Source organism: Ochotona curzoniae, unplaced genomic scaffold, assembly GCF_017591425.1.
Source record: "Ochotona curzoniae isolate NIBS_2020 unplaced genomic scaffold, NIBS_Ocur_1.0 scaffold_2453, whole genome shotgun sequence".
NCBI classification, from domain to species: domain Eukaryota; kingdom Metazoa; phylum Chordata; class Mammalia; order Lagomorpha; family Ochotonidae; genus Ochotona; species Ochotona curzoniae.
The window spans coordinates 22,109,880-22,134,109 of record NW_024467094.1 but is presented as its reverse complement, the minus strand read 5'-3'; the positions used below and the strand labels follow the sequence as shown (position 1 = coordinate 22,134,109).

Here is a 24,230-nt window from a genome sequence, read left to right as displayed (position 1 = left end):
CTTCAGAATAGGTGCTGGGAAGCCAAGCAACTGAACATGAACCTGTTATTCAGATTCTTTTCTTTCGCTGAGGCAGAGGAGGAGAGGGGAGGAATTTCAAAAGAAATCTGCAAACCTGTTGTGCTGTCGGGCCCACTGGAATCCACGGGGGGCGAAACAAATTCAGTTATGCTTTTATAGATCCTGCTTAAAAAGGTTTCAATTGCTTAGCCAAGTACAGTTCACTCTTCCACCTTCTTATTCTGCAACCAAACCAAGTGCCCCAACGCTACAGGTGGGTGCCGAGAAATTCCGCAGCCTGAAAAAATAATCCAAGCAGGTCAAAGGCAGAAACTGATTCCAAGATGAGAGCTACTGTCCCAAAGAACTCTAAAAACATTTATGGAAGATTCAAAATCACTTTTGAAATCTCCTAAGGAAAGTTCTTTTTCTTTCAGAATAGCAAATGGAATGATCAGATCTTCAAAGACTAGAAACAAAAACAAAACACCAAAGTAGCAAATACATCAGCAACAATTCACCAGAAACACAGAAAATCCCAGAGAGGACAATATCTCTGAATCATGGATGGACTTGGAAAGTTCTGAAGGAATCCAGCGCTTTCCTTCCAGAAAGATAATTCTGGAGCGACTCCCTAGAGCCGGAAGCCTGTGGTTTGTAATTGGTGTGCTGGCTCCGACTGCCTCCCCTGGGAGTGCAATCACGCTCTACCTGCTGACAAAGTGAGGGTGGAGCAGCTGGAGGCAGCCACCCCCCAACCCGCTCCTCCTCCTCCGGCGCGCCCGCGACGCTTCGCCAGACGCGCTCCGGCTCGCTCTCTTTCAGCTCCTCTTGCTCCCTCTGTTGAGCCACAACCAAACTGCAATTGTCCCCAACACCTTCAAAGTTACCAACGATAAATCAGAGCCACTCAAACAGGTCTAAGCCGACTCTGCCCCAACAGCACGGATTGAAGGTATGAGGAAATAAACGGGGAGAAAAAAAGGTATCCAGATAATAGAAAAACACAAGATTTTGCAAATGTAAGTTCAAAATGAATTCTCTCTGGTTCCAGTGCCCACACGTGGCACCACAAGCCACAATAAATACACTTATATTTTCAGTTAGCACTTTAACTCTCATTTGGATCTGAAGAAAATAATATAATAATTTATAGATTTTTATGGTTCCTTCTCTAACAGGTAGCAAGAGCTCTAATTCTACTAGACAGAATTCTAGTAAGTAGAAGTGGAAGAGCTGGACACCCATATGGGATGCTAATGCTTGCGGCTAAGGATTAGCCAGTTGAGAGATTGTGCCAGTACCATAGAGAGAATTCTTAAAAATCTGATATGGTTTATGTTTTCATTTTATGTCTGTTATATGATTGTGCCAAATAATGGAAAAAATATATACATATGATTTATTTTTATTGGAAGGGCAGATTTACTGAGAGAAGGGCAGACAGAGAGAAAGATCTTCCATCCACTGATTCACTCCCCAATGGCCTCAATGACCTGAGCTGAGCTGATCCAAAGCCAAGAGCCAGGAGCTTCATCTAGGTCTCCCATGTAGGTGCAGGGTCCCAAGGCCTTGGGTCATCCTGTACTGCATTTCTAGGCCACAAGCAGGGAGCTGAAAGGGAAATGGAACAGCTGGAACATGAACTGGAGCCCATATCCTGGCATTTGTAAGGGGATGATTAGCTAATAGAGCCATCATACCAGGCCTGAAAATATATACATACACCCACCCACACACACACACATATATATATATTTATGTAGCACTAATAGATGTCCAGATTGTTTTAACATTAAGCTAATGATCTACAAATAAGTATCTCATTCATTCCTTCTCAGAGCTGGCAGAAGAATTAAGAGACCTAAACCTAATATTTAAGATACTTAGTTGAAAGCAAAAAAAAAAAAGTTAGAAATGTGGTTGCCTTTTCTTTGATTTGGGAGTAAGGATGTATATCATAAGCTTGAGACAGAACCAAGGTAAGCAGTTCAGTGTAGCTTAGCTCCCTGTCAGGCTGTGTTTATTTAGCTTACTAGAATTGACAAGCAAAAGAAATTAGTCTCCAGCTTTAAAGTAGTAAAATTATCCTTCAAATTTGCTATATCATCCCAGTTGATGTCAGAAAAATAGCATCTCACTACCATCCATCACCTAATGCTGCACATAAGTCATCCTTCAAGATCTACTTTCACATCTGTATTGACTAAATTTGCTGAAGACAATTCATCTTTTCCCAAAAGCCTAGGTCTGTGTGAAACAAGTCTAAGAATTGTCCTTATCTTTAATAGCATTTTAGAAATTCAATCTTTATTCAGGTGCACATGAAAAGAACAATCAGGGTAAGATTTTTAAAAATCTGAATATTTGAAAAGCAAAGTACATTCTTTTGAATTTTTTTTAATTATTACAGTTCATAATGATTATTTTCTCTCTTGTGGACCAAACAGTAAAAACAAGCAAGACAACAAGTCTAGTTGGAACATTTACTTTATTGTTGACTGACTGAAATCTATTGATGCTTAAGGTGCTGGAGTACTGAGGTGCTAGTCAGGAAACTAGTTAATATGGATCAGAGCCCCTACTGAGGATTTTATTTTACCTTTTGCCATTTTTGCCTAAGTCTCCGATGACAGCTGTAGTTGATAGGTATCAGGCATGTGAGTACAGCAGGAGATCCAGCTCCTTGGTCTGTTGTATTCAAGTATTAAAAAAAAAAAAAAAAAAGAAAGAAAGAAAGAAAAAGAAAAAGAAAAAAAAGCTTGGAAAGTTTAGTAAGGCATTTCATTAGGTAAGCCTTAAAACCATCAAAACCAAATCAATGCCAAGGTTCCTGCTTGATACATATTCCTCAAAAAGATATCACTTCCAACAAATACAAAACTAAGAAAGGCAGGTTGAAGGGTAAGATTATTACCTACACAGTTTACCAGCTCTTGAACATGACAGTCAAAAAGTAAAGTTCCTTCATTAGGAAATTGGGTCTCCTCTTCACATATTTTGCCAAATTATATAGCCCAGCTGAAAGAGAAATCGTGATAATCTGTTCATCCTTTAAGCTATTAAAGATGAATAAATGTCCATGACATGGACATCAACTAGTCTAATCAGACAGATTAGATGGGTCAATTTTCAGAACCTATTTTCCTATTTAAACTGAGTTGCTGCAGACCAACACAGAGTTCACCTTTTTATTTAAAAAGAAAAAAAATGAGAAAAAGAACCCTAGATCTCAACATTTTTAGGATTTAACATCATTGGAAAGGCACAATGCAATTTTGAAAAATGACCTGTAATACCACAGTAGCTAACAAAGTGCTTAAGTCATGTCACAAGTACCTTTTCTTTCTCATTGCTTTCATATTCCTAGGCTTTTCTTTTGTTTCTGCAGTGCTTGTTTGGAAAAACTGAGGCACAACCCAGTAACTCCATAACTCAGAACTCAATAAACTCTAGCCAATTTAAAAGATTTCAGATCAAAAAGTTTCTTGAGGTTACTGGTTGTACAACCACAGAAACCGGGCATCCAAGATGCACACCTCTCCTAAGGAACAGTCCCACAAGCCTACTGCTCAGATTCAGAACCCTATAGAGAGAGGAAAGAAAAAAATGACACAGTCTAGCACACTACCCAAAAATCTCCCAGACGCTTAAACCAAATACAGGTTACTAGGAAATATCCAAGGCAAAGCTTCTGTCAAATGACTGCTAATCAGTTTTCCCCCAAACTGGCACACAAAACCTTACGTAGGCGAGGATTTTATACTTACTGAGTGCAAAAATACAAAATAAGAAAACACTGCTAAATCTCTTAATGGTTTTGTTCACATATTGTATATTTCCCCCTCAAAATAAATTACATATGTATCCTTTATCCTTCCATTCTGAAATATTAATAAAAATATAAAGTTTTAGAACCATTAACACTATCAGCATTTATAAATACAGCTATATTAAACAAGTTAAATATTTTCTTTATAAGACATTTAAATAAGTGACATATCAACAAAACTTTATCATTTATGATAATGTTTCAATAAAATTAAAGCTAGGAAAATACAAGAATGCTCCCCATAATATAAAAGAATCAGGAGCTGTTGAGTGTGATGGATAATCCAAAACTGGGCGCCTTGCTCTTGAAACAGGATGCTGGGTTGGAAAGTAAGAGAATTTCCTGGTTAAATCAGTCAGAAGATTAGCTCTCTCCCCAAGTTTCTTCCCTAGAATTTCTGACCCATTTAAACGTGTGATCTTGGTGACTTCATGCGTCTGTCTCTGAAAGGATCACACCATCGCTTGAACAGACAGAGCCCCTTGACCCGGAAGCTGTGCTGACTGCCAGTTGAGAGCGGCAGCACGACAGGTAGGCGCACACACACGTTGCTCTCCAGTGCTGTAGATGCCGCGCTTCTCAGATGCTTCTGGACTGTAACAGAAGGCCAGGACTTTTCATGTGGAAGGGATCTGAGCAGCAAAAAAGCACGGCTGCTTAGATGTTTAGTATTTTGTCAAGGTATATTATCTGAACTGAACAGCTGTAATAAATACCAAATTCCCAATTCTCAATGAAGAAAATTTTCAATTAACAAAACAAAAAATACTTTTTTTTTTCCTTAACAGAACTGAAAAAATCCCAACAGTGTGTCATGTGCCAGGCTAGTCTGCCTCCAGCTACAGCTAGTGCACAACGTCACATTTGGCATCCACTCCTCACTCTTTTAATTCTTCTTCCTTTGGAAAGTGCTCCTGCTTGCAAGCCACGTCCACCAGCAGATGAAGATCTAGGAAGAAAGGATTGTTTACTCACTCAGCCTCTCAGACTACAGTGTTCTAAGACACGTTCTTAGGTGAGAAGAGTAAGTTGTCTGTCACAACTGTAGAATTTACTCAGATTTTATAGCCCTATCTGATTCTCAATTTCAGGGCATTTGTATAATATTTCCATTAAAAAAATGTTTCACTTATTTAAAAGGTAAAGTTAGAAAGAGAGAGAATAATTTTCCATTAGCTAGTTCACTCCCCTAATTGCTGCAACAGCTAGGGCTAAACCCAGTTGAAGCCAGGGTCCAGAAGCTTCAGCTGGGTCCCCGATGTAGGTGTGTTTTGGGGGGGCTCGTCACTTGGGGTCATTCTTTCCTGCTTTCTCAGGTGCTTTAGCAAAGAGCTAGACTGAAAGTGGAGCAGCCAGGACTTGAACCAGTCCCTAAATGGAACGCAGGTTTGTAGGCAGAAGTTTAACCCATTAACACCACAATGCCAGCCCGTTGTATGATGTTTCTAAAGCACAAAACAGCCCTGTTGTTAACCTGAAGATACCAACAAAATTCAAAAATTTTTCTCCTTTTCAATAGTGTGGCCAAGCCTTTTTCCATTTCAGTTATTTTATTCTACATGATAAGGGATAAGTGTCAAAGAGATCAAAGTGAAACACACTAAAATACACACATACACACACGCACACACAGTCCTTTCTCCATGCTGTAAGGATAGACAGGTGGGTTGTGAGAATATGAAAAGGTTAATGCTTTAAGAAAAGCAATGTTAGTAAGTAACCACTACTTGTCTGCCTCCATAAAATTCCCGCTTATTTACCAATGCAGTGGGTTTTTAAAAGAAGGTATTTACTCAAGATTGAGAGAATGCTTTACTAACAATGGAAAGAAGCAAAAACAAGAACTCAGGCAGCAGGTTCTATAATACAGAAGAGGTAAGATCATGGACAGAGCACAGCTAACAGGCTTGTATGAGGAAAGGATCTAAATGGCTTAGATGCCATCTAATTTGTTTATAACTTCCAGAACAAGATGAGCAGAGAGCCTCTTTAGGTTGACTTTGAAGCTTACTTCTGCCCTGTCATTTTGAAGTTAAACCTAAGGTATCCTTCCATTCCTCTTTGATTGCATGTTTTCCCTCATTCTTTCCTTCTTTTCTTTTTAAAATATTATTTATTTGAAAGAAAAAGTCTCAGGGAAAAAGAGAGAATAAAAGAGAGATCTTTCACCCTCTGGTTCATTCCCCAAATGCCCACAATGGTTCCATCTGGGCCAGGTTGAAGCCAGGAGCCAGAACCCCACTCCCGCCCCCCATGGCAGTGAGCCAGGTCCTTGCGGCATCTTCTGCTGCCTTCCCAGATACATCAGCAGGAAGCTGGACCAGAAGCAGAGAAATTGGGATAAAAGCGGTACTGTAATATCGGATGCAGGTGTCACCAGCTACAGCTTCACTCGCTGTCCCACAATATCGGCCCTCCCCACTTTAAGGATTATCCCTTTTATTAGAGAAATACAGGGGCCGTTGTGGCTATGTTTCTGGAACACAGCCTTCTGCAAGACCAAACCACAGCCTTGGCAGGATAGTGGTATCAAATAAAGTAGGATTTTGTTATTATCTTTGAGAAATCTAGAAAGCATCTTAAAACTCCCTAATTTTTGTCATATTTTGTAAAAGGCAGAATGGTCACTAGAGGCAAGTACTCACTCGTCTGGCAAAGCACAACCTTTGCAGTCCCTAGGGAACATCAATTATTTTTATTGTGACACATGCTGCAATACAAATGAACCTCGAGAACATCATAAATCTTGAATACATATCACAAAAGGATAATCACTGCATGATTCCACTTATTTGGGGGGTACCCAAGGGGTCCAGTTCACAAAAACAAAAAAGTGAAACACTGGCTTCTAGAGTATGGGGAGGTGGGTGGGACAGGGTGTTATTCAAGAGGTGTCGGGTTTCAGTTTGGGAAGGTGAAAAAATTTTGGTTTTGGGTAGCAGTAATAGTTGTTAAAATGTGAATATGCTTTAAAATCTTGAAGTGTACACTTAGAAATGGCCAAAATGGTAACATTTTTATGTTATATATTTTACCAGGAAAAAACTGCACAGTGTAACAAACAGCAGTAATAGTAACAGTACTGTCCTTGCATAACACTCTTTTTTTCAAGTAGTCAAAATCCGTTATTACAAGGTCATCTAATTGGGGCCCATGGAATAAGTAGATAACTGAAAGGAAGAACCTTGAAACCACAGGGCTATCAAATGAAACCACAGGGCTATCAAATGAAACCGGTGATTCCCAAATTGAAATCACCTGGGGAATCTTTCCCAAACTACACTGGCACCTGGGGTCACCTCCAAAGCTTGGGGTATAACTGATACAAAGGGTAACCCAGGCATATGGATTTTTGTAAGCTAATTAAAACCAAACAAAAAACCAGATGAATAACATCTTACTATGATCAGTTTTGAAACACCTCAGCTCCATATAAAAAACAAGAAGGCCAGGTCACACCATAATACAAAATACTACAATAAGGAGTCAGTATTGTGGCTCAGTGCGTTAGGACACTGCATGCAACATGGATATTCCATATCCGAGTGCCTACTCAAGTCCCAGCTGCTCTGCTTCTGCTCTGGCTTACTAACTTGCTTGGGAAGGCAACCAAGTGACAGATCAGATAGTGTTGCTGGTTCCAGGCTTTGGCCTAATCCAGCCCTGGCTGTTACAGCCATCCTGTCTTTCTAAAAGGCAAAGTCACAGAAAGAGTCCATCCACTATTTTATACTGTCCAAATGGCTACAACAGCTGGGGGTGAGCCAGGCCAAAGCCAGGAGCCCAGAACTCCATCTAGGTCTCCCGAATGGGAGGCAGGAGCCCGAATACATAGACCATCTTGCTTTGGTTTCCCAGAAAACTGGATTGGAAATGAAGCAGCAGGGACTTGACCTTGGACTTATATGGGATGCCAGCATTACAGATGTCAGCTTAGCACATTATACCACAACACAGGTCATGATTTTTTTAAAAGAAAATATCACAATAATATTTTGGAATATAAATATACCTAATGGTAACCTAATTTGTCAGCAGAGCAGAAAGTCTTGATAGTGACAAAGATGAAGACTATTAAAGTAACTTCAGATTCAAAACGGGAGGTAGACCAAAGAAGAGCAGCAACCAATTTCCTTAACTTTAATGACTGGGCTTTAAAAGTAGCATTTGACAATATCATCTAATAATGCAATACTTTTAATTCAGGTGAGCTTGTTTCATTAGGAAAGCTGCCAATAAAGGAGTCACAGGGTACAAAACCCAATGAAGACACAAAACAAAAAAACACAGATGAAGTTGGTGTTACTAGAGGTTTTATGTGGCACCATCATCAGAGAGCACGAGTACTGGTGAATCAGCAATAGTCGTCTGGAGAGGTAAAAGACCTCAAGTGACAAGACCATTGCAAGGTGAAAGAGGAGAGACTAGCCAACAGATCCAGTCAACGCTGTAAGATGAAAAGTTCTGGAGATGCACAGTGGTGGCGGCAGCACAACAACGGTGTGAATAAACTTAATGTCTCTTTTGTTTTTTTGTTTTATTTTTTAAGAAAACAAGCAATCTACACACTCACTTATTCAGCAAACATGTTGTATCACAGGTTAGGGTTAGGTCAATGTCTTGGGCATACAGCAGCAAACCAAGTAAAGTCTTTGCCTTCACAGAATTAACATTTTAGAAGGGGATAAAAATAATAGAAAATACAAAACCGTGGAAGATATTGGGGATAATAAAGAGATTGAAGGAGATCAGGACATGGGGTATAGGAGACTCCTTCAGACAGCTTGGTCAGGAAAGTTTCTATAATGAGCTGGTATTTTGGTAAAGAACTAAGTGGGTGAAGGATATGTCATGTGCATATCCAGGGGAAAATCATCTCAGATAGAAAAAATAGCAAATGTAAAGAAAGAAGCACACTGGTGTACTCAGAGAACAATAACAAAAAGGCTGCTGGGGCTGCAAAAGATGAGGGAGACACAAGGTGACAGAGATGAAGTCAGAATAGTCAACAAGACACATATTGGGCATCTTGTAAAGATTTTTAGATTTTACTTTAAATGTGATGACAATTTAAAGAGGGAAATTATCATTAAAAAATTGTTGGAGGGCTTGGCATGATAGCCTAGTGCCTAAATCTTCACTTTGTACTTGCTGCGATGCCATATGGGCACTGGTTTGTGTCCCTGCTGCTCCACTTGCCATCCAGCTCCCTGGTTGTGGCCTGGGAAAGCAGTGGAGGATGGCCCAAAGCCTGGGGATCTTGTACCCCTAAGAAAGACTCAGAAGAAGCTTCTGGCTTTGGATCAGCTCATTTCTGGCCATTGCAACCAATTGGGGAGTGAACCAGCAGATAGCAGATCTTTCTGTCTCTCCTCTCCATAAACCTGATGTTCCTTTCCAATAAAAAAATAAATATACCTTAAAAAAAAAAGAGCCCAACAATTGAGCTCTACGGTTCATTAGTTTTTTGTTTGTTTTTAAAGATTTATTTATTTAAAAGGCAGGTACAGAGGTAAGGGGAGGGAGAGAGAATCTTCTGTTTGAATCTTCTGTTTGCTAGATTACTCCTCAAACAGTGTCCACAGCTAGGACTGGGGCAGGCCAAAGCCAGGAACTCCATCAAAGTCTCCAATATAGGTGGCTGGGGCCCAAGGACTTGGGCCATCTTCTGCTGCTTTGCAAATGCATTAGCAGGGAGCTGGATCAGAAGTGGAGCAGCCAGGAACTTAAACCAGTGCTTACATAGTATGTCATGTCACAGGTAAAATGTCACACACTGTGCCACAATGTTGGCCCCAGCATTTAGAAATAGGAGAAGCTCAAAAAGATTCAGTACAGAAACTATAGAGTAGCAAGTGATTTTGAAGGAAATGGGGAAAGAGTGATATTTCCGGCAAATTGAAGTAATGTGTGTGAATGTTGCTGAGGTGGAATAAAACATGGACTGATAATTGACTACTGGATTTGGCCACATGATGGTTATTGGAACCTTAACAAGCCTCACTTGAGCAAAAATCTGATTGTAGCAGTTGAGGTAAGGATATATTTTAAGGAATGTTGCTGTAAATAAAGCAGGAAATCTGAAGCAGTACCTGGATGGAAATATAAATGAAAGGAGGATTGAAATATAAATGAAAAGAAGATGAAAATAACTTTTTTAAAGATCTATTTATTTTTATTGGAAAGGCGGATTTACAGAGAGGAGGAGAGACAGAGAAAGATGTTCCATCCACTGATTCCTTCCCCAAATGGCCACAATGCCTACAGCTGATAATCCGAAGTCAGGAGCATGAGCTTCTTCTGAGTCTCTTACATGGGAGCAGGGTCCCAAGGACTTGAGCTATCCTCTGCTGCTTTTCTAGGCCATAAGTAGGGAGCCAGTTGGGAAGTGGCGCAGCCAGGACATGAACCAGCACCCATAAGGGATGCCAGTGCTTGCAGGTAGAGGGTTAGCTTGTTGAGCCATCATGCCTGCCCCAAAAGATAAAACATAGGAACAATGATGGCATATTTGCATGCATGCTGATGGGAATTATCTAACATAAAAGATAAGATGTAGTTATTTAATAAAGAGGATATAGTAGAGGCTAAGTCTATGAATACACAAAAGGAATGGAATTCTGTACGCAAATGGAAGGGCTGGCTTTCTTCCAGTCTAACAAGAGCAGAGAAGAATGCAGGGTTACAATTGTAGGTAGACTGATAGGTACATTAATGAAAGGATATTGAAGGTCTCTTCTTGCTCTTTCTATTTTCTCAGTGAAGTAAGAAACCTGATCATAGTTATGAGTGAAGAAAGAGGAAACTGCAGTGGGGAGGAGAAAACAGCATAGTTTTGAAGACTGGATAATGTGTTGACTAAGAAACATTATAGGATTGTTCAACACTGAGAGTTTATATGCATGTAATACGAGACCAATCATCTGAAAAGGAATTAGTTGTCACAAACCGTAAGATACTGCATTCCACACCAGAGTGCCTGGGCTCAAGTTCCAGCTCCCTATTGCACACCCTGAGCAGCAGCACATGACGGCTCAAGCACTGGGTCTTCGCCGCCCATGTGGGAGACCTAGATCACGTTCAGGGCTTCTGGTGTCTGCCCAGCCCAGCCTTGGCTGCTGTAGGCATTTAGGACATTGAACCAACGAGTGTCAAGATCTTTCTTTCACCTTCCCTCTTTTCTCCTTCCCCCATCCCTCTGCCTTTCAAATACAATTCTATAAGAGAATAAGCATTGAAATATAATGGTACTTATTGCTAAAATCCTATTAATACTATTTTCAGACTATTTACTATGTAACCAGGTTCCACACTAAGCCAGTTACATGTTTTATATCATTATTATCTCCATTTCTCAGATGAGAAAACTCAGGTTCAGTAAAGTAAACATGTCTAGTTCACACAGTAAAGAACTCAGATTTTAATCTAAGGTTTTCTAACATTCAAAACTTTCCTCCTACCCATTATCTTGTCTTGCCTCTTATAGGTAGTACATAAATCTTAAACTGGCCTTAGATACGGTGTCTTAATATCATAGGGCATTATATGCACATACCTTTTTTTGTTTCCATAGACCAACTATCACTCTAAGTTCTGTCACAGAAAATTTATTTACAACCTTATGAAGTGTATATCTGCTTACATTTTTAATTATGATAGTTAACTTTGTTACCAGAGAGATTCCAGCTTAACCATAATTCCTCTGTTATATGCCTACAAAATGCATGCGTGATTAGGAGTTATAAGGATACCATTATTTCATAACTCTTCTATTCTACAACAGGAAGCCAAAGTCAATTAGGACCCATCTATCAACACCACTGACCAAGGATATGGTTTTACTCAGAAAAAACCAACAGGAATACTGAATAAGGAAAATTAATGTGCTAATTAATTTATCATTTGCAATTATAACACACAACAGAAAGAGAAAAATTATTTTTTAAAGATTTATTTATTTTTACTGGAAAGGCAGATCTACAGAGAGGAGAGACAGAAAGATTTTCCATCCACTGGTTCACTCTCCAATGGCCAGAGCTATGCTGACAGAATCTCCCTCAGATCTCCCACATGGGTTCAGGGACCCAAGCCTTGAGACCATACTCCACTGCTTTCCCAGGTCACAAGCAGGGAACTGAATGGGAAGCAAAGAATTCAGGACATGAACTGGTGCCCATAGGGGATGCTGGTGCTTGGACGCTGAGGATTAAACAGTAAAACTATTCTGCTGACCCTGAGGAAATTATTACTTTAAATATTCAATTTATTTTTATTGTAAAGGCAGATCAGATTTACAGAGAGAGAGAAGGAGAAACAGAGAGAAAGATCTTCCATCCACTGGTCCAATCCCCAAGTGGCCACAACAGCAGGAGCTGAGCCCATCTGAAGCCAGGAATCAGGAGTTTCTTCCAGGTCTCCCACATGGGTTCAGGGTCCCAAAGGTTTGGGCCATCTTCCACTGCTTTCCTAGGCCACAAGCAGGGTGCTAGAAGGAAAGTGGTTCAGCTAGTACACAAACTGACCCCCATAGGAGATCCAATAGGTGCAAGGCAAGGATTTAGCTATTGAGCCATCATGCCAAGCCCAAAATCTACTTTTTGACAAATGATCCCTAATAATCTATATGTTGTACATTAGTTCCCTAAATTAATTTATTCTATATTACATCATTTGATCTCCATCTCTTCATGTTCTCTTCCCCTACCCATGGTAACTACTGTTTGATTATCAAACTCCATGTATATGCACTTTTCGCTGTTGTTCATGTCACAAACAAGAGAACTTTCAAAAATTCTTGGAAAGTGGAGTTAAAACTTAAGTTTAGTGCAAAATATTTTCTTTAAGGTAAGGTTTTTTTTAAAGATTTATTTATTATTATTTTTTAAATTTTTTATTGGAAAGGCAGATGGATATATAGAGAGGAGAGACAGAGAGGAAGATCTTCCGTCCGATGATTCACTCCCCAAGTGAGTACAACGGCCAATACTATGCCAATCCAAAGCCAGGAGCCTCTTCTGGGTCTCCCACGTGCATACAGGGTCCCAAAGCTTTGGGCCGACCTTGATTGCTTTTCCAGGCCACAGGCAGGGAGCTGGATGGGAAGTGGGGCCGCCGGGATTAGAACCGGCGCCCATATGGGATCCCGGGCGTGCAAGGCGAGGACCTTAACCACTGCGCCATTGCGCCGGGCCCGCAAAATATTTTGAAACCCATGCAAATGAGAGGTCTCAAAAAAGTTCATGGAAGCATGCATTATGAACAAATTATACATGGATTTAAAAATGTTTTGCACCAAAAACAGATAATTCTTTTCCCACAAACTTTTCCAAGTACCCTCATATGAATGACAGGCACAGTACTTTTTTTTTTCTATATTCAGCTTATTTCTCTGTTATGCCTACTCAGTTTGTGGTAAACGGCAAGATCTTACTTCCTAAGACTGAATGATACTCATAGTTCAACATATCTACATGTATTCGGGCACCATATTTTCTTTTTTTTAAGATTTAGTTTTTTACCACTTGAGCAAGAGCCTCAGAGCATGCCCTAGATCCGGGACCTGGGGAGGGTGGAAAATTGGGTGGGCCTTCTCCCTTAATACCCACCTTTAAACATGAAGGTAACAATATGGAAAACATACTAGTATTATCCACTTTCCTGTAGCCCTTGAACCTTCTTACCCTAATTAACTATGTAAAGATTGTCAAAATAAAAATAAAATTCTACATTAAAAAAAAAGATTTAGTTTTTTATTGGAAGGCAGATTTACAGAGAGAAGGAAAGACAGAGAAAGATCTTCTATCTGCTGGTTCATTCCCCAAGTGGCCTCAAAGACCAGAGTTGAGCTGATTTGAAGCCAGGAGCCAGGAGCCTCTTCCAGGTCTCCTATATGGGTGCAAGCTCCCAAGGGTTTGGGCCATCCTTGACTGCTTTCCCAGGCCATAAGCAGGGAGCTGGATGGAAACTGGAGCAGCTGGGACATGAACGGGTGCCCATATGGGATCCTGACATTTGCAAAGCAAGGATTCAGCAACTGAGCCATTGTGCCAGACCCACATTTACTTTTTAGTTTATTTGAAATAAGGGTAAAACAGAGAGAGAGAGAGAGAGAGAATAGTAAGGGCTGGGTCAGGTGCAAGTCAGGTGTCTGGTCAATCAAGGATCTGATTGCTCCAATCATAATCTACTGCCTCCCAGCAGCACCTTAGCAGAAAGCTAGATCAGAAGCTGAGAGCCAGGATGCAGATAGGATGCAGGCATTCCAAGCCATGTGTTCACTGCTTGCCAACACCTGCCCTGTTTTATACCACATTTTCTTTACTCAACCCTTGATAGATATTTAGGTTATTTCCCTATCTTGACTATTATGAATAAAGCTATAATGAACACTGAGTGCAGACATCTTTAGGAAAGAATAATTAGGACCTTATTTTTTCATACATTTGGGCAATCATTGCCTTTTAATTAAGAACTTTTAGACTATTTGCATATAATAATTGAATTAGTATCAATTACTTTTCCTTGTCTTATTTCTCTTTCCTTTCCCTTTGCTTCATATATACTTTATATATATATAAATATATATATAAATAAATATATATATATATAAATATATATATATGAAGCAAAGGGAAAAATCTTTATATATATATAAAGATTTATTTATTTTTATTGAAAGGCAGATTTACAGACAGAAACAGAGACAGGGAGAAAGATCTTCCATCTGCTGGTTCACTCCCCAGATGGCCACAACAGCTCTGGCTGAGTTGATCCGAAGCCAGGAGACAGGAGCTTTTTCTGGGTCTCCCACATGGGTTCAGGGTCCCAAGGCTTGAGCCATCCTCCACTGCTTTCCCAGGCCACAAGCAGGGAGCTGGATTGGAAGTACAGCAGCCAGGATATGAACCAGTGCCTTATGGGATCCCAGTGAGTGCAAGGCTAGGATTTCACCACTAGGCTACCATGCCAGGTCCTCTTCGTATATATTCAGTGTATGCGTGACTGCCCTACAAATTATTGTATGCATGCCTGAGTCAGCAAAGCCCACATTAACCAGAACCCTTACCCTCAGTTCCCCTCTGCCTAAAGAACAGACTATAGAATTTCCTTTTGTGCTGAAATGCTGATGTGAATGGTTTCCATCTTCTATTTATTGGGACCTGCAGTTTTCTTTCAGTTTCTTGAAAATGTTATGCTGATGAAAACCAGCAGGGGTGGCTGGTCAGCATGGCAGCCTACCAGTATGTGTGTGGACTGGATAGCGGAGCTGGTTGGGTTGAACTAGGCTTCAATGCCCACTAACATGTATGAGAGCTGCATAGGATGTGAGACAGATTTGACTAGTCTGCTGTACATACTGGCGAGCACAGAAACTAGGGCAGGGGGCAGGCCTGGTGGGGGTTATTGTGGGTTGCTCCGACTAGGCTGCAGCTCCCACTGGTTTATGTGAGGTCAAGTGTATGCTGGGCAGAACCAGGCTGGACTGCAACACCCATTGGTCCTAGTGGAAGACAGGGCTGGAAACAGAACCAACCCAGCAATTGCAACCGCCAGCTGATTGGGGCGATGGACTGTGCCGGGCTCTGTACTTGCAAGTACACACAAGAAACTGGTCTGGGATCACTTCAGACAAAATTTCTTTGGGGATATCCCCAATTGAACTGCCGGACTCAGAACTGCAACCATGAAGAGAAGTGCAGGTTCCTTGGTCTGCCACAGAGTGTAAGGGTCAGAGCCAAGCCTCTTCAGGGGCTCAGACAGAGCAGTGGACAACACAATCAGGTGTGCATGGAGGATATGGCAGTCTATCAGAACCTGCAGAGGATACCTGGCACCACAACGGAGGACAGAACAAATCAATCAACTGCCCCAGCCATATGTTGGGAGTGAAAAACGGGGCAAACGGAAACTCTAAAATGGACTATGTCAATCAGTGGATTCTGCAGCGACTTCATCATGCTTGGAATGGCGAGAATGACAGCAATTCATAACTGTTGAACTATCAAAACCACTTGAGCAAGACCCTCAGAGCATGCCCCACATCGGGGATTTGGGATGGGTGGGAGGCTGGGTGGGGCTTCTCTCTTTATCTCCCATATACCCCAGATACAGAAAAAAAGAGAATGTGGAAATAATAGTCTTACCCACTTTCCTGTAGCCCTTGAACCTTTGTGCCCTAATTAACCATGTAAAGATTGTCAAAAAGTAAAGAAAAAATACATGAGAAGAAAAGAAAAGAAAATGTTATGCTGAGATTTTATGGTTTCCACTGTTGCCCAGGGTCAGCTGCTGGGATAACTCAGAGGTTGGCAAACCCTCCGGTTCCTGGGCCAGTTTTGGTCCATCACCTGTTTTTGTAATAAGGTTTACTTGAATATGGTCATGATCATGGTTGCTTTTGTACAATGGCATAACTGAGTGATTACTGTTGAGACCTTATAGCCACAAAGTCTAAAATTATCTGTTCCTTTCCAAAAAAAACTCAAACAAACAACAAAAAAACCTGCTGACATTTGTTCTAAACAATACTCCTTTGAACATATGTTTTCTTCTTCCTGCCTAGGATTACTTTTCCTTGGCTTTTTGTAGTTTCACTATGATGTTCTAGCTGTCAGTATAATTTTACTTGTTATCCATACATCAGTTCTAGAAAACTCGCAGCTATTATTTTTTTAAATACTATCTCTGTCCTTGTCTCTATCCTTTCCTTCCGTGATCCCAATTCAAGATCATTAAACCCTGTTCTTTGACTCCATTATTGTCTCTCTCTCTCTTTTTACTTCCCCCAACTTTTTTAATTCCTCCGTGTTTCCTTTTGGACATTTTATTTTACTTTCTTGTTAATCTTTTCTTCTCTTAAGCTAGGCCTAAATGTGCTGTTAAATCCATTCACTTAAGTCTAAATTTGGTTATTTTTCAATTATAGAATTTCAGTTTTCCACTTCTGTCATTCTCATTTCTAAGTTTTTCACCCTTTTCATGTCTTCCAAGTTTGGACTTTACCTCTTTGGAATAACATCTCTATGTTTTATTAGATCATAAAATTCTGGCAATTGCAGTACATCGATTTTCCATATCCTTCAGTGGTCCTGTTTCTGCTGTTTCTCGACTGTGCTGGCTACCATCCTCATGTAACTGACTATAGTGTCTGCTCACTGTGGAATTTGAAAAATTACTTGTAAAAGTAATTTGAGGCCTAGGATAATATCTTCCTCAAAAGGTGACTTCTATTTTTGCTTGGTGCTTAGGGACACAGTTAGCGATCCAGTTCAGGGCTTGAGGTTTTCCTGGCTGTAATCTAGGAAAGGGACTGGTTTTCTCCAGTTCATCCCTACACCTGGGTCACAGCCTGTTAACATCCTGGCCATGCAAGTGGGGCTGGCTCCAAAGAGTTCAGCCTTTGCTCAGTCCAGTGCATGAGTGTATCCCTCTAGACCCAACAGGCTGAGTGGCTTAGTCTCTCAGCCACCTGTTACAGATGGCACATGTCACAAAGGAAAAGCATCCTCAGCCAAGGAATTCTTCACATCTCACTAGCTTTTGAGGCTTTTTTTTTTTAAATAGTGGGTTTTTTTTAAAGATTTATTTATTTTTATTGGAAAGGCAAATACACAGAAAGAAGGAGAAACAGAGATAAAGAGATCTTCTGTCTTCTGGTTTACTCCCCAAGTGACTACAACTGCCAGAGCTGAGCCAATCCAAAGCCTGGATCCAGGAGCTTTTTCCAGGTCTCCAACATGGGTATAGGTTCCCAATGTCTTGGGCCATTCTCAACTGCTATCCCAGGCCACAAGCAGGGAGCTGGATGGAAAGTGGAGCAGCCAAGACATGAACTGGCACCCATATGGGATCCCTGCATGTGCAGGGTGAAGATTTAGTCACTAGGCTACCCCTCCGAGCCCAAGAAGACTGTTTTTATACTGCCTAGGTTATTAGTTGTCTTCACTGAGAAAGCTGAGTTACCAAGATTGGCTTTACCAGAAGTGACTATTTCATTTTTGAAAATTTTGAAAATTTCTTAGTGCCTCCCAAATGCTTGCAACAGCCAGGACTAGGCCATGCAGAAGCCAGAAGCTGGGAAGTCAATTCAGATCTCCGACATGGAGGACAGAATCCAGTTACTTGAGCTTTCACCATTTCCCCCAAACTCCTCCAAGTTCTGCATCAGCAGGAAGTTGGAATCAAATAAGATGCAGGCATCTTAATTGCTAGGTCAAATGCATGCCTCTATATATATTTTAAAAATTATTTTAACTATGCAATTAATTATGGGGGGCAATGCACAAATGTGATACATGTATTCAATGGAGATAAGATTACCATTTCCATTACCATTCAAAAAATATTATTTATTTCAAAGATAGAGTACTCAGAGAGAAGGAGAGACAGAGAAACGAGAAAGAGAAAGAGAGGAGAGAAAAAAATCCTCATCCAGTAATTCACTTCCCAAATGGTCACAATGGCCAGAATTGGGCTGAAGCCAGGAACCAGTAACTTCTTCCAGGTTTCCTGCATAGGTGCAGAAGCCCAAGGACTTGGGCCATCATTCTGGTTTTCCAGGTGTACTAGCAGGGAGCTGGATTGGAAGTGGAGTACCCTGGGCTTGAACTTGCACTTACATGGGATGCTGGTGTCCACAGGCAGTAGCTTTACCTCATATACCATAGCACTGGCCCATATAATTTCTGCCTTTTTAAATACTAAAAACAATTGTGATTGATACTAATTGTATATATTTATGAGCTATAGTATGATATTTTTGTAGATATATGCAATGCATATTTAAAAATCATAATGGCTGTTATTTTTTTCTACTTGTCATCACTTAGGCTAGCATCCATATGGGAGCTGGTTCGAGTCCCAGCTACTCCATTTCCAAGTTATCTCCCTGCTGATGGCCTGCAAAGGTTGTGGAGGATGGTTCAAGTTCTTGGGTCCCTGTAGCTACTACGAAGACCCAGAAAAGCTCCTAGCTCCTGGCTTCAAATCAATGCAGCCATTTGGGGAGTTCTGACCATTGCAGCAATTTGGGAAGCAAACCAGCAGATGGAAGGTCTCTGTTTCTCCTTCTCTCTCTACAACTCTGCCTTTCAAATTAAAAACAATAATATTTTTCAAAAATTATTTTAAGCTCAACAAATATGCTAAGAGGTTATTGTGAACTGTAGTCATCCCACTATGCTATAGAACACCAAACTTTCCCCTGCTAGGCTACTGCTCCTGCTGGTGTGTGTGAAGGTCAGGGCTGGGAATAGTCTAGATGAGACTGGGCTGCAGCACCCATCAGAGTATGTGTGAGCCATATCTGGGGCCATCCAGGCAGAGTCAGTCCACACACTGGCATGAGTGAGAGCCAGAGCTAGGGACAGGCCAGGCTGGACAAAACAGTGGCACCCGTCGGCAAATGTAAGGGCTGGGTCTGGGGGTGGGGTACACAGAGCTAAGTGGTAGCACCAATGGGTATGCATGAGAGCTGGATGGGATACCAGCTTGACTGAGCTAGGCTGCAGCAGAGGCTGGTATGTGCAAAAACGGGGGCAGGGGCCAGGCCTGGTGGGGGTTACTGGGAGTCATCCAACTAGGCCAAGGCACCTGCTGGTATGCATGAGGACTGTGTCTGTGGAAGGTTGGTTGGGCTGGGCCACAGCACTGTTGTCAGATATGGGGCTGGGGCACAACTGAAGAGGTAGCTGTATCCACCATTATGTGTACTGGCTGATGCAAGTGACAGAATGAATCTAACCCTCCACTAGTTGGTGCACACAAGAATCAAATCTGAGGTCACCCTAGGCAAGGTTTCTCAAGGGACTCCCCAACTAGACTGCTAGACTCAAACCCTGGCCACAAGAAAAATCATGAGATATCTAGTCCAACCTTAAAATATATGTATCAGGTCTGATCCTCCTCAGTTGCTCATGCCTATGCAGTGGACACCATGCCCAGATGCACACATGGGATATAACAGCCAGCTCATCTAGGTCAGCAGGGAATGCCAACTGCCTTGCCAGAGGATGGAAAGCAAAACATGTTAGACAACTCTCCTGGCCAAGTTTTGCAGCATTTTCCTGGGTCTGTGGATGCACTAAGGTGGACTTGGTCAGCCAATAGACCTTGCAAAAATTTTCTCAATCATGGTGCGACAAAGCTGATGTCTCAGAACTATCAAAATCACTCAAGTAACACCCTCAAAACATTTTTCCCTATGTCACAGTCTCTGAGGTGTCATCAAATGACTGCCCCCATATGTAGATGTAGCTTGACAGCAAGGAGTGGTCCCCTCATCCTCTTCCACAGTGGATATAGGAGGGGAAAAAAATTGAAACATTTCACCACCCCCCTGCCAAAAAAAGAACTAGGTATTAAGTAATTACTAGGGGGCAGGGTAGGGGACGTGTATTGGGCCTAGCGGTTAAGACACCATTGTCCTGAGGGCCCAGTACAGTTGCCTAGCAGCTAAAGTCCTCACCTTGAATGCACCGGAATCCATATGGACCCTGGTTCTAATCCTGGCAGCTCCACTTCCCATTCAGCTTCCTGCTGTGGCCTGGAAAAGCAGTCAACGACAGCCCAAAGCCTTGGGACCCTGCACCCGCATGGGAGAACTAGAAGAAGTTCCTGGCTCCTGGCTTTGGATCAGTGCAGCACCAGCCGTTGCACTCACTTGGGGAGTGACTCATTGGATGGAAGAAATTCCTTTCTGTCTCTCCTCTCTGTATATCTGCCTTTGCAATAAAAATAAAATAAATCTTAAAAAAAAAAAAGACACCATTGTCCTGACCAGATGCCTAGATTCCCTGGTTTCAACTCCCACTTTCAGCTTCCTTCCAGTACAGGCCTTAAGAAGCAGCAGCAGACAGCTCAAGTGACTGATTCCCCGCCACTCACTTGGAAGATCTGAATCCAGTTCCCAACTTTGGCTCAGTCCCCTTCTGGCTAGTCCAAGCATCTGGGGAGTAAATCAATGGATGAGATTTTTGTCAGTCTCCCTCCCTCTCTGTATCTCTGCTTCTGGGTGTAGGGGAGCTTAATGTAAGCTCTGTTGATAAGACTTGTCAACTGGTGGGCTAAATTTAACAGTGATCAAATGCTAACACACAAAGGGCCCCTTAGTTTTCTGAAGGAAAAATCTAATCTTCGTGAGCCACTGCTCTGCACAGAGGGTGGACAAAAAGGACTGAACTTATAGATAGTCTGTCCATTTTTAGCTTCCCAACCTGCCCAGTAACGAAATAGGTATTTCTAAGTCAGATACCTCTGCTTTTCTGTTTCTCTAAAGAAACCTCATTTCTAGTTTTCAACATTCCTGGGGAGGAAGGCAAGGAATCATCGATGCATCATGTGCTCTGTATCTGTCTCTCAACTTTCTTTCAAGCCCTCTGCCTCGCCTCCATCCTTTATCATGACAGGGACATGCTCCCTACAACCTGTCCTCATCCCCCAGTCTCAGTTCTCTTTTCCTTTGCATACAGTCATGGAATCCTCTTAATTTGTCTTTGTATACTTGAATATACTATAGTTAAATCATAATCAGAAGTTTCTTTTTCAGCTTCTTTGTTATATTACTTCAATCATCTACTATGTATAGGTTTAGCCATCAAGTATTGACAATTTTTTTATTATTTGTTTTTATTTGTATCTGAAAGCCAGAGAGATGAAGACAGAGAGAGAGAGAGAGAGAGAGAGAGAGAGGTCTTCCATCTGCTGTTAAGTGTTCCAAATTATCTTCAGAAGCCAGGAGCTGGAACTCAACCCAGGTCTCTCATACTGGGCAGAGACCCAAGTTTTTAAGCCATCATCTGCTCTCTCCCAGTGTACACATTAGCAGGAAGTTGGGTTGAAAATGGAGTGGCCAAGACTCAAATTTAAAAGCAAGCAACAAAAAAAAGTTGAGTAACAAGTCATCTACAGAATAGCTAACACATCTACATAGCATCCAATAAGAGAAGTGAGTGTCTTGAGCGGGAACTTAACTACTGCACCACACACCCGTCCCATGATGACTTTAGAACAATTATATTCAGACTGATACAATAAGAACATTCCCCTTTAAAATACTTAACTCTGTCCTTGTTAAAATTGTGATACAGAATAAACACACGGCAACTTTTGCGAAGGACACAGGGATGCATGATAAGAAGGTCAAATGGAGTTCTGGTTTTACTAGTTGTTTTTACAAAGAGTAAGTACTTGTGAAATTAAAAAATTAAAAGAAAAGGTTCCATTATAACACATCAAAAAAATTAAATGATTGGAAAGAAACCTAATTAAGGAGATGAATACTAAAAAACTAGAAACATTGATGAAAGAAATAAAAGGGTACACAAATAAATGGAGAGACATCTTAGGCTCATGGACTAAAAGAAACAAACAAATATTAAATTATTTAAACCACACAAAGCAACCTACAGGTTCAATGTCATCCCTGTTGAAATTCAAATTTAATTTCTTTAAGATTTACTTAATTTTATTTACAAGGGAGATTTAAAGAGAGGAGAGAGAAAGAGAGAGGCAGAGACATAATTCCACCTGCTGGTTCATCCTCCCAAAACAGCCACAATGGCCATAGGTGGTTCGGTCCAAAGCCAGTAGCCTACAGCCTCTGCTGGGTCTCCCACTTGGCTGCAGGGACCCATCTTTCTCAGGCACATTAGCAGGGAGCTGGATCAGAAGTGGAGTAGCCAGGACTCAAATCAGCATTCATATGGGATGTTAGAACCACAGGCAAAGGCTTAAGTTACTATGCCCTGACACTGGCCCCAAAATTAATTTTTTTATGAAACAGAAAATTTCTGTTCATTGTAAAATTCATTTGGAATCTCGAGAGATCCTAAATGCAAATTGCAGTTTTGATTTGCATTTCCCTGATGACGGGTGGTGATGAGTATTTTTTCACATAGTTGTTGGATGTCTATTTAGATCTATTGCCCGATCTTTTAAAAAGATTTATTTATTACAGAAATAAGGAGAAAGATCTCTGTCTGCTGGTTCACTCCCCAAGTGGTTGTGACAGCCGGAGCTAAACTGAGCTGATCTGAAGCCAGGAACTTCTCCCGGGCATCCCACAAGGATTTACGGTCCCAAGGCTTTGGGCCATTCTCCACTACTTTCCCAGGACACAAGCAGGGAGCTGGATGGAAGGTAGAGCAGCCAGGATACAAATCTGTGCTCATATGGGATCCAAGAGCATGCAAGCAAGGATCTAGCCACTAGGCTATTGCACTGGGCCCTCTATTGCCCATTTTTAAAATCTTTTTTGTTGAGTTCATTGCAAGTTCTAATTTAAGCAGAGAATCTTTAACATGCACTAAGTTTCCATTAATTAAACATATATCCTCTTGGTTTTGTCTTTTAATAAGAGAATAGAACATCTGTCCTTACAAAATTTTAGATATTTGGAGATGATTAATGAATCATCATTCTACAAGCTAACCTAAATACCTTTATTTTCATTAATATGACCAACAGTTTTCAAAGCTTAAATTCTTATATCGTAACATTAGAAAAATAACTATTACATACTCTATAAGATAAGTAAGGGAGAATGTGGCAGCTCATATTATGTTAATAGCAATATGATGAGTACAGTGCAATTATAAATAATAAATGACTGAAAAACCGTCATGCACACATGGATTCTGCACTATGGCCCTGCTTCCAGCGTGGTCAGCAGTCATCCTTACCAGGGGACTTCCCGTGCTGTGAGTTACTTCTCCGTTCTCTGAGTCTGGCTGGAGTGGATAAACCTGTCTCTTTACTGGCTTTGCTGGCAGGCCCCATTTCTGAAATGAGGAATCCCATTTGTTCAGAAGGCAGGATACTCTCAGGTGGACTGGTCTGGCATTTTATACTGGCATCCACCTAAAATATTAAATCCACATAGTATTCTTAATATTTTCCTCCAAATTTCTACTAGAACTTCATAAATGTTATCAGATGTCTTATATTATGAAATTATGATCCAATAAGCATGTAAAATGTTCCAGCCTTATGATACTGCCTTTGATTTTGTTATCTAAACATTAGTAAGATGCACACTTCTTCATACTCAAACCACTGAAATATACCTGGATTTAAAACATTGACGTATGATCAGAGGAATATTTATAATGAACTTGACTCATTTTAATTTACAAAAGTATGGTATTTGTTTTTGTTTTATCTGAGGGGTGGGGAAGAGGGAAAGAGAGAGAGAAACATCTTCCCTTTGCTGGTTTGCTCCCTAAATGCCTTCAACAGCCCAAAGCCAGGAGCTCAAAACTCAATCAAGATTTCCTATGTGGCTGATAGGGAGTGGTCCTTATGCCATCACCCACTCCCTCACAATGTGCACATTAGCAAGGAAGCTGGAATTGGAAGCAGAGCCAAGACCTGAACCTGGGAACTCCCATTTAAGATACAG

The 24,230-nt window shown here is 41.0% G+C and overlaps 2 protein-coding genes across 2 annotated transcripts in view; both read right to left on the bottom strand.

Annotated features, from left to right (window-relative positions):
- RNF43 (ring finger protein 43) overlaps window positions 1-681 on the bottom strand; it is a 64,141-nt gene extending 63,460 nt beyond the window's left edge. Inside the window, exon 1 of the mRNA XM_041000674.1 lies at window positions 116-681. The gene's annotated coding sequence lies outside the window, so the exon portion shown is untranslated. The remainder of the gene's footprint in view (window positions 1-115) is intronic.
- Window positions 682-2,477: 1,796 nt separating this feature from the next.
- Window positions 2,478-24,230, bottom strand: part of HSF5 (heat shock transcription factor 5) — a 46,707-nt gene continuing 24,954 nt past the window's right edge. The window contains exons 5-6 of the mRNA XM_041000670.1: window positions 23,512-23,689; window positions 2,478-4,781 (exon numbers count right to left, since the gene is read on the bottom strand). Of these exons, the coding sequence (XP_040856604.1) occupies window positions 4,711-4,781; window positions 23,512-23,689 (249 nt within the window). The 3' untranslated portion in view covers window positions 2,478-4,710. The remainder of the gene's footprint in view (window positions 4,782-23,511; window positions 23,690-24,230) is intronic.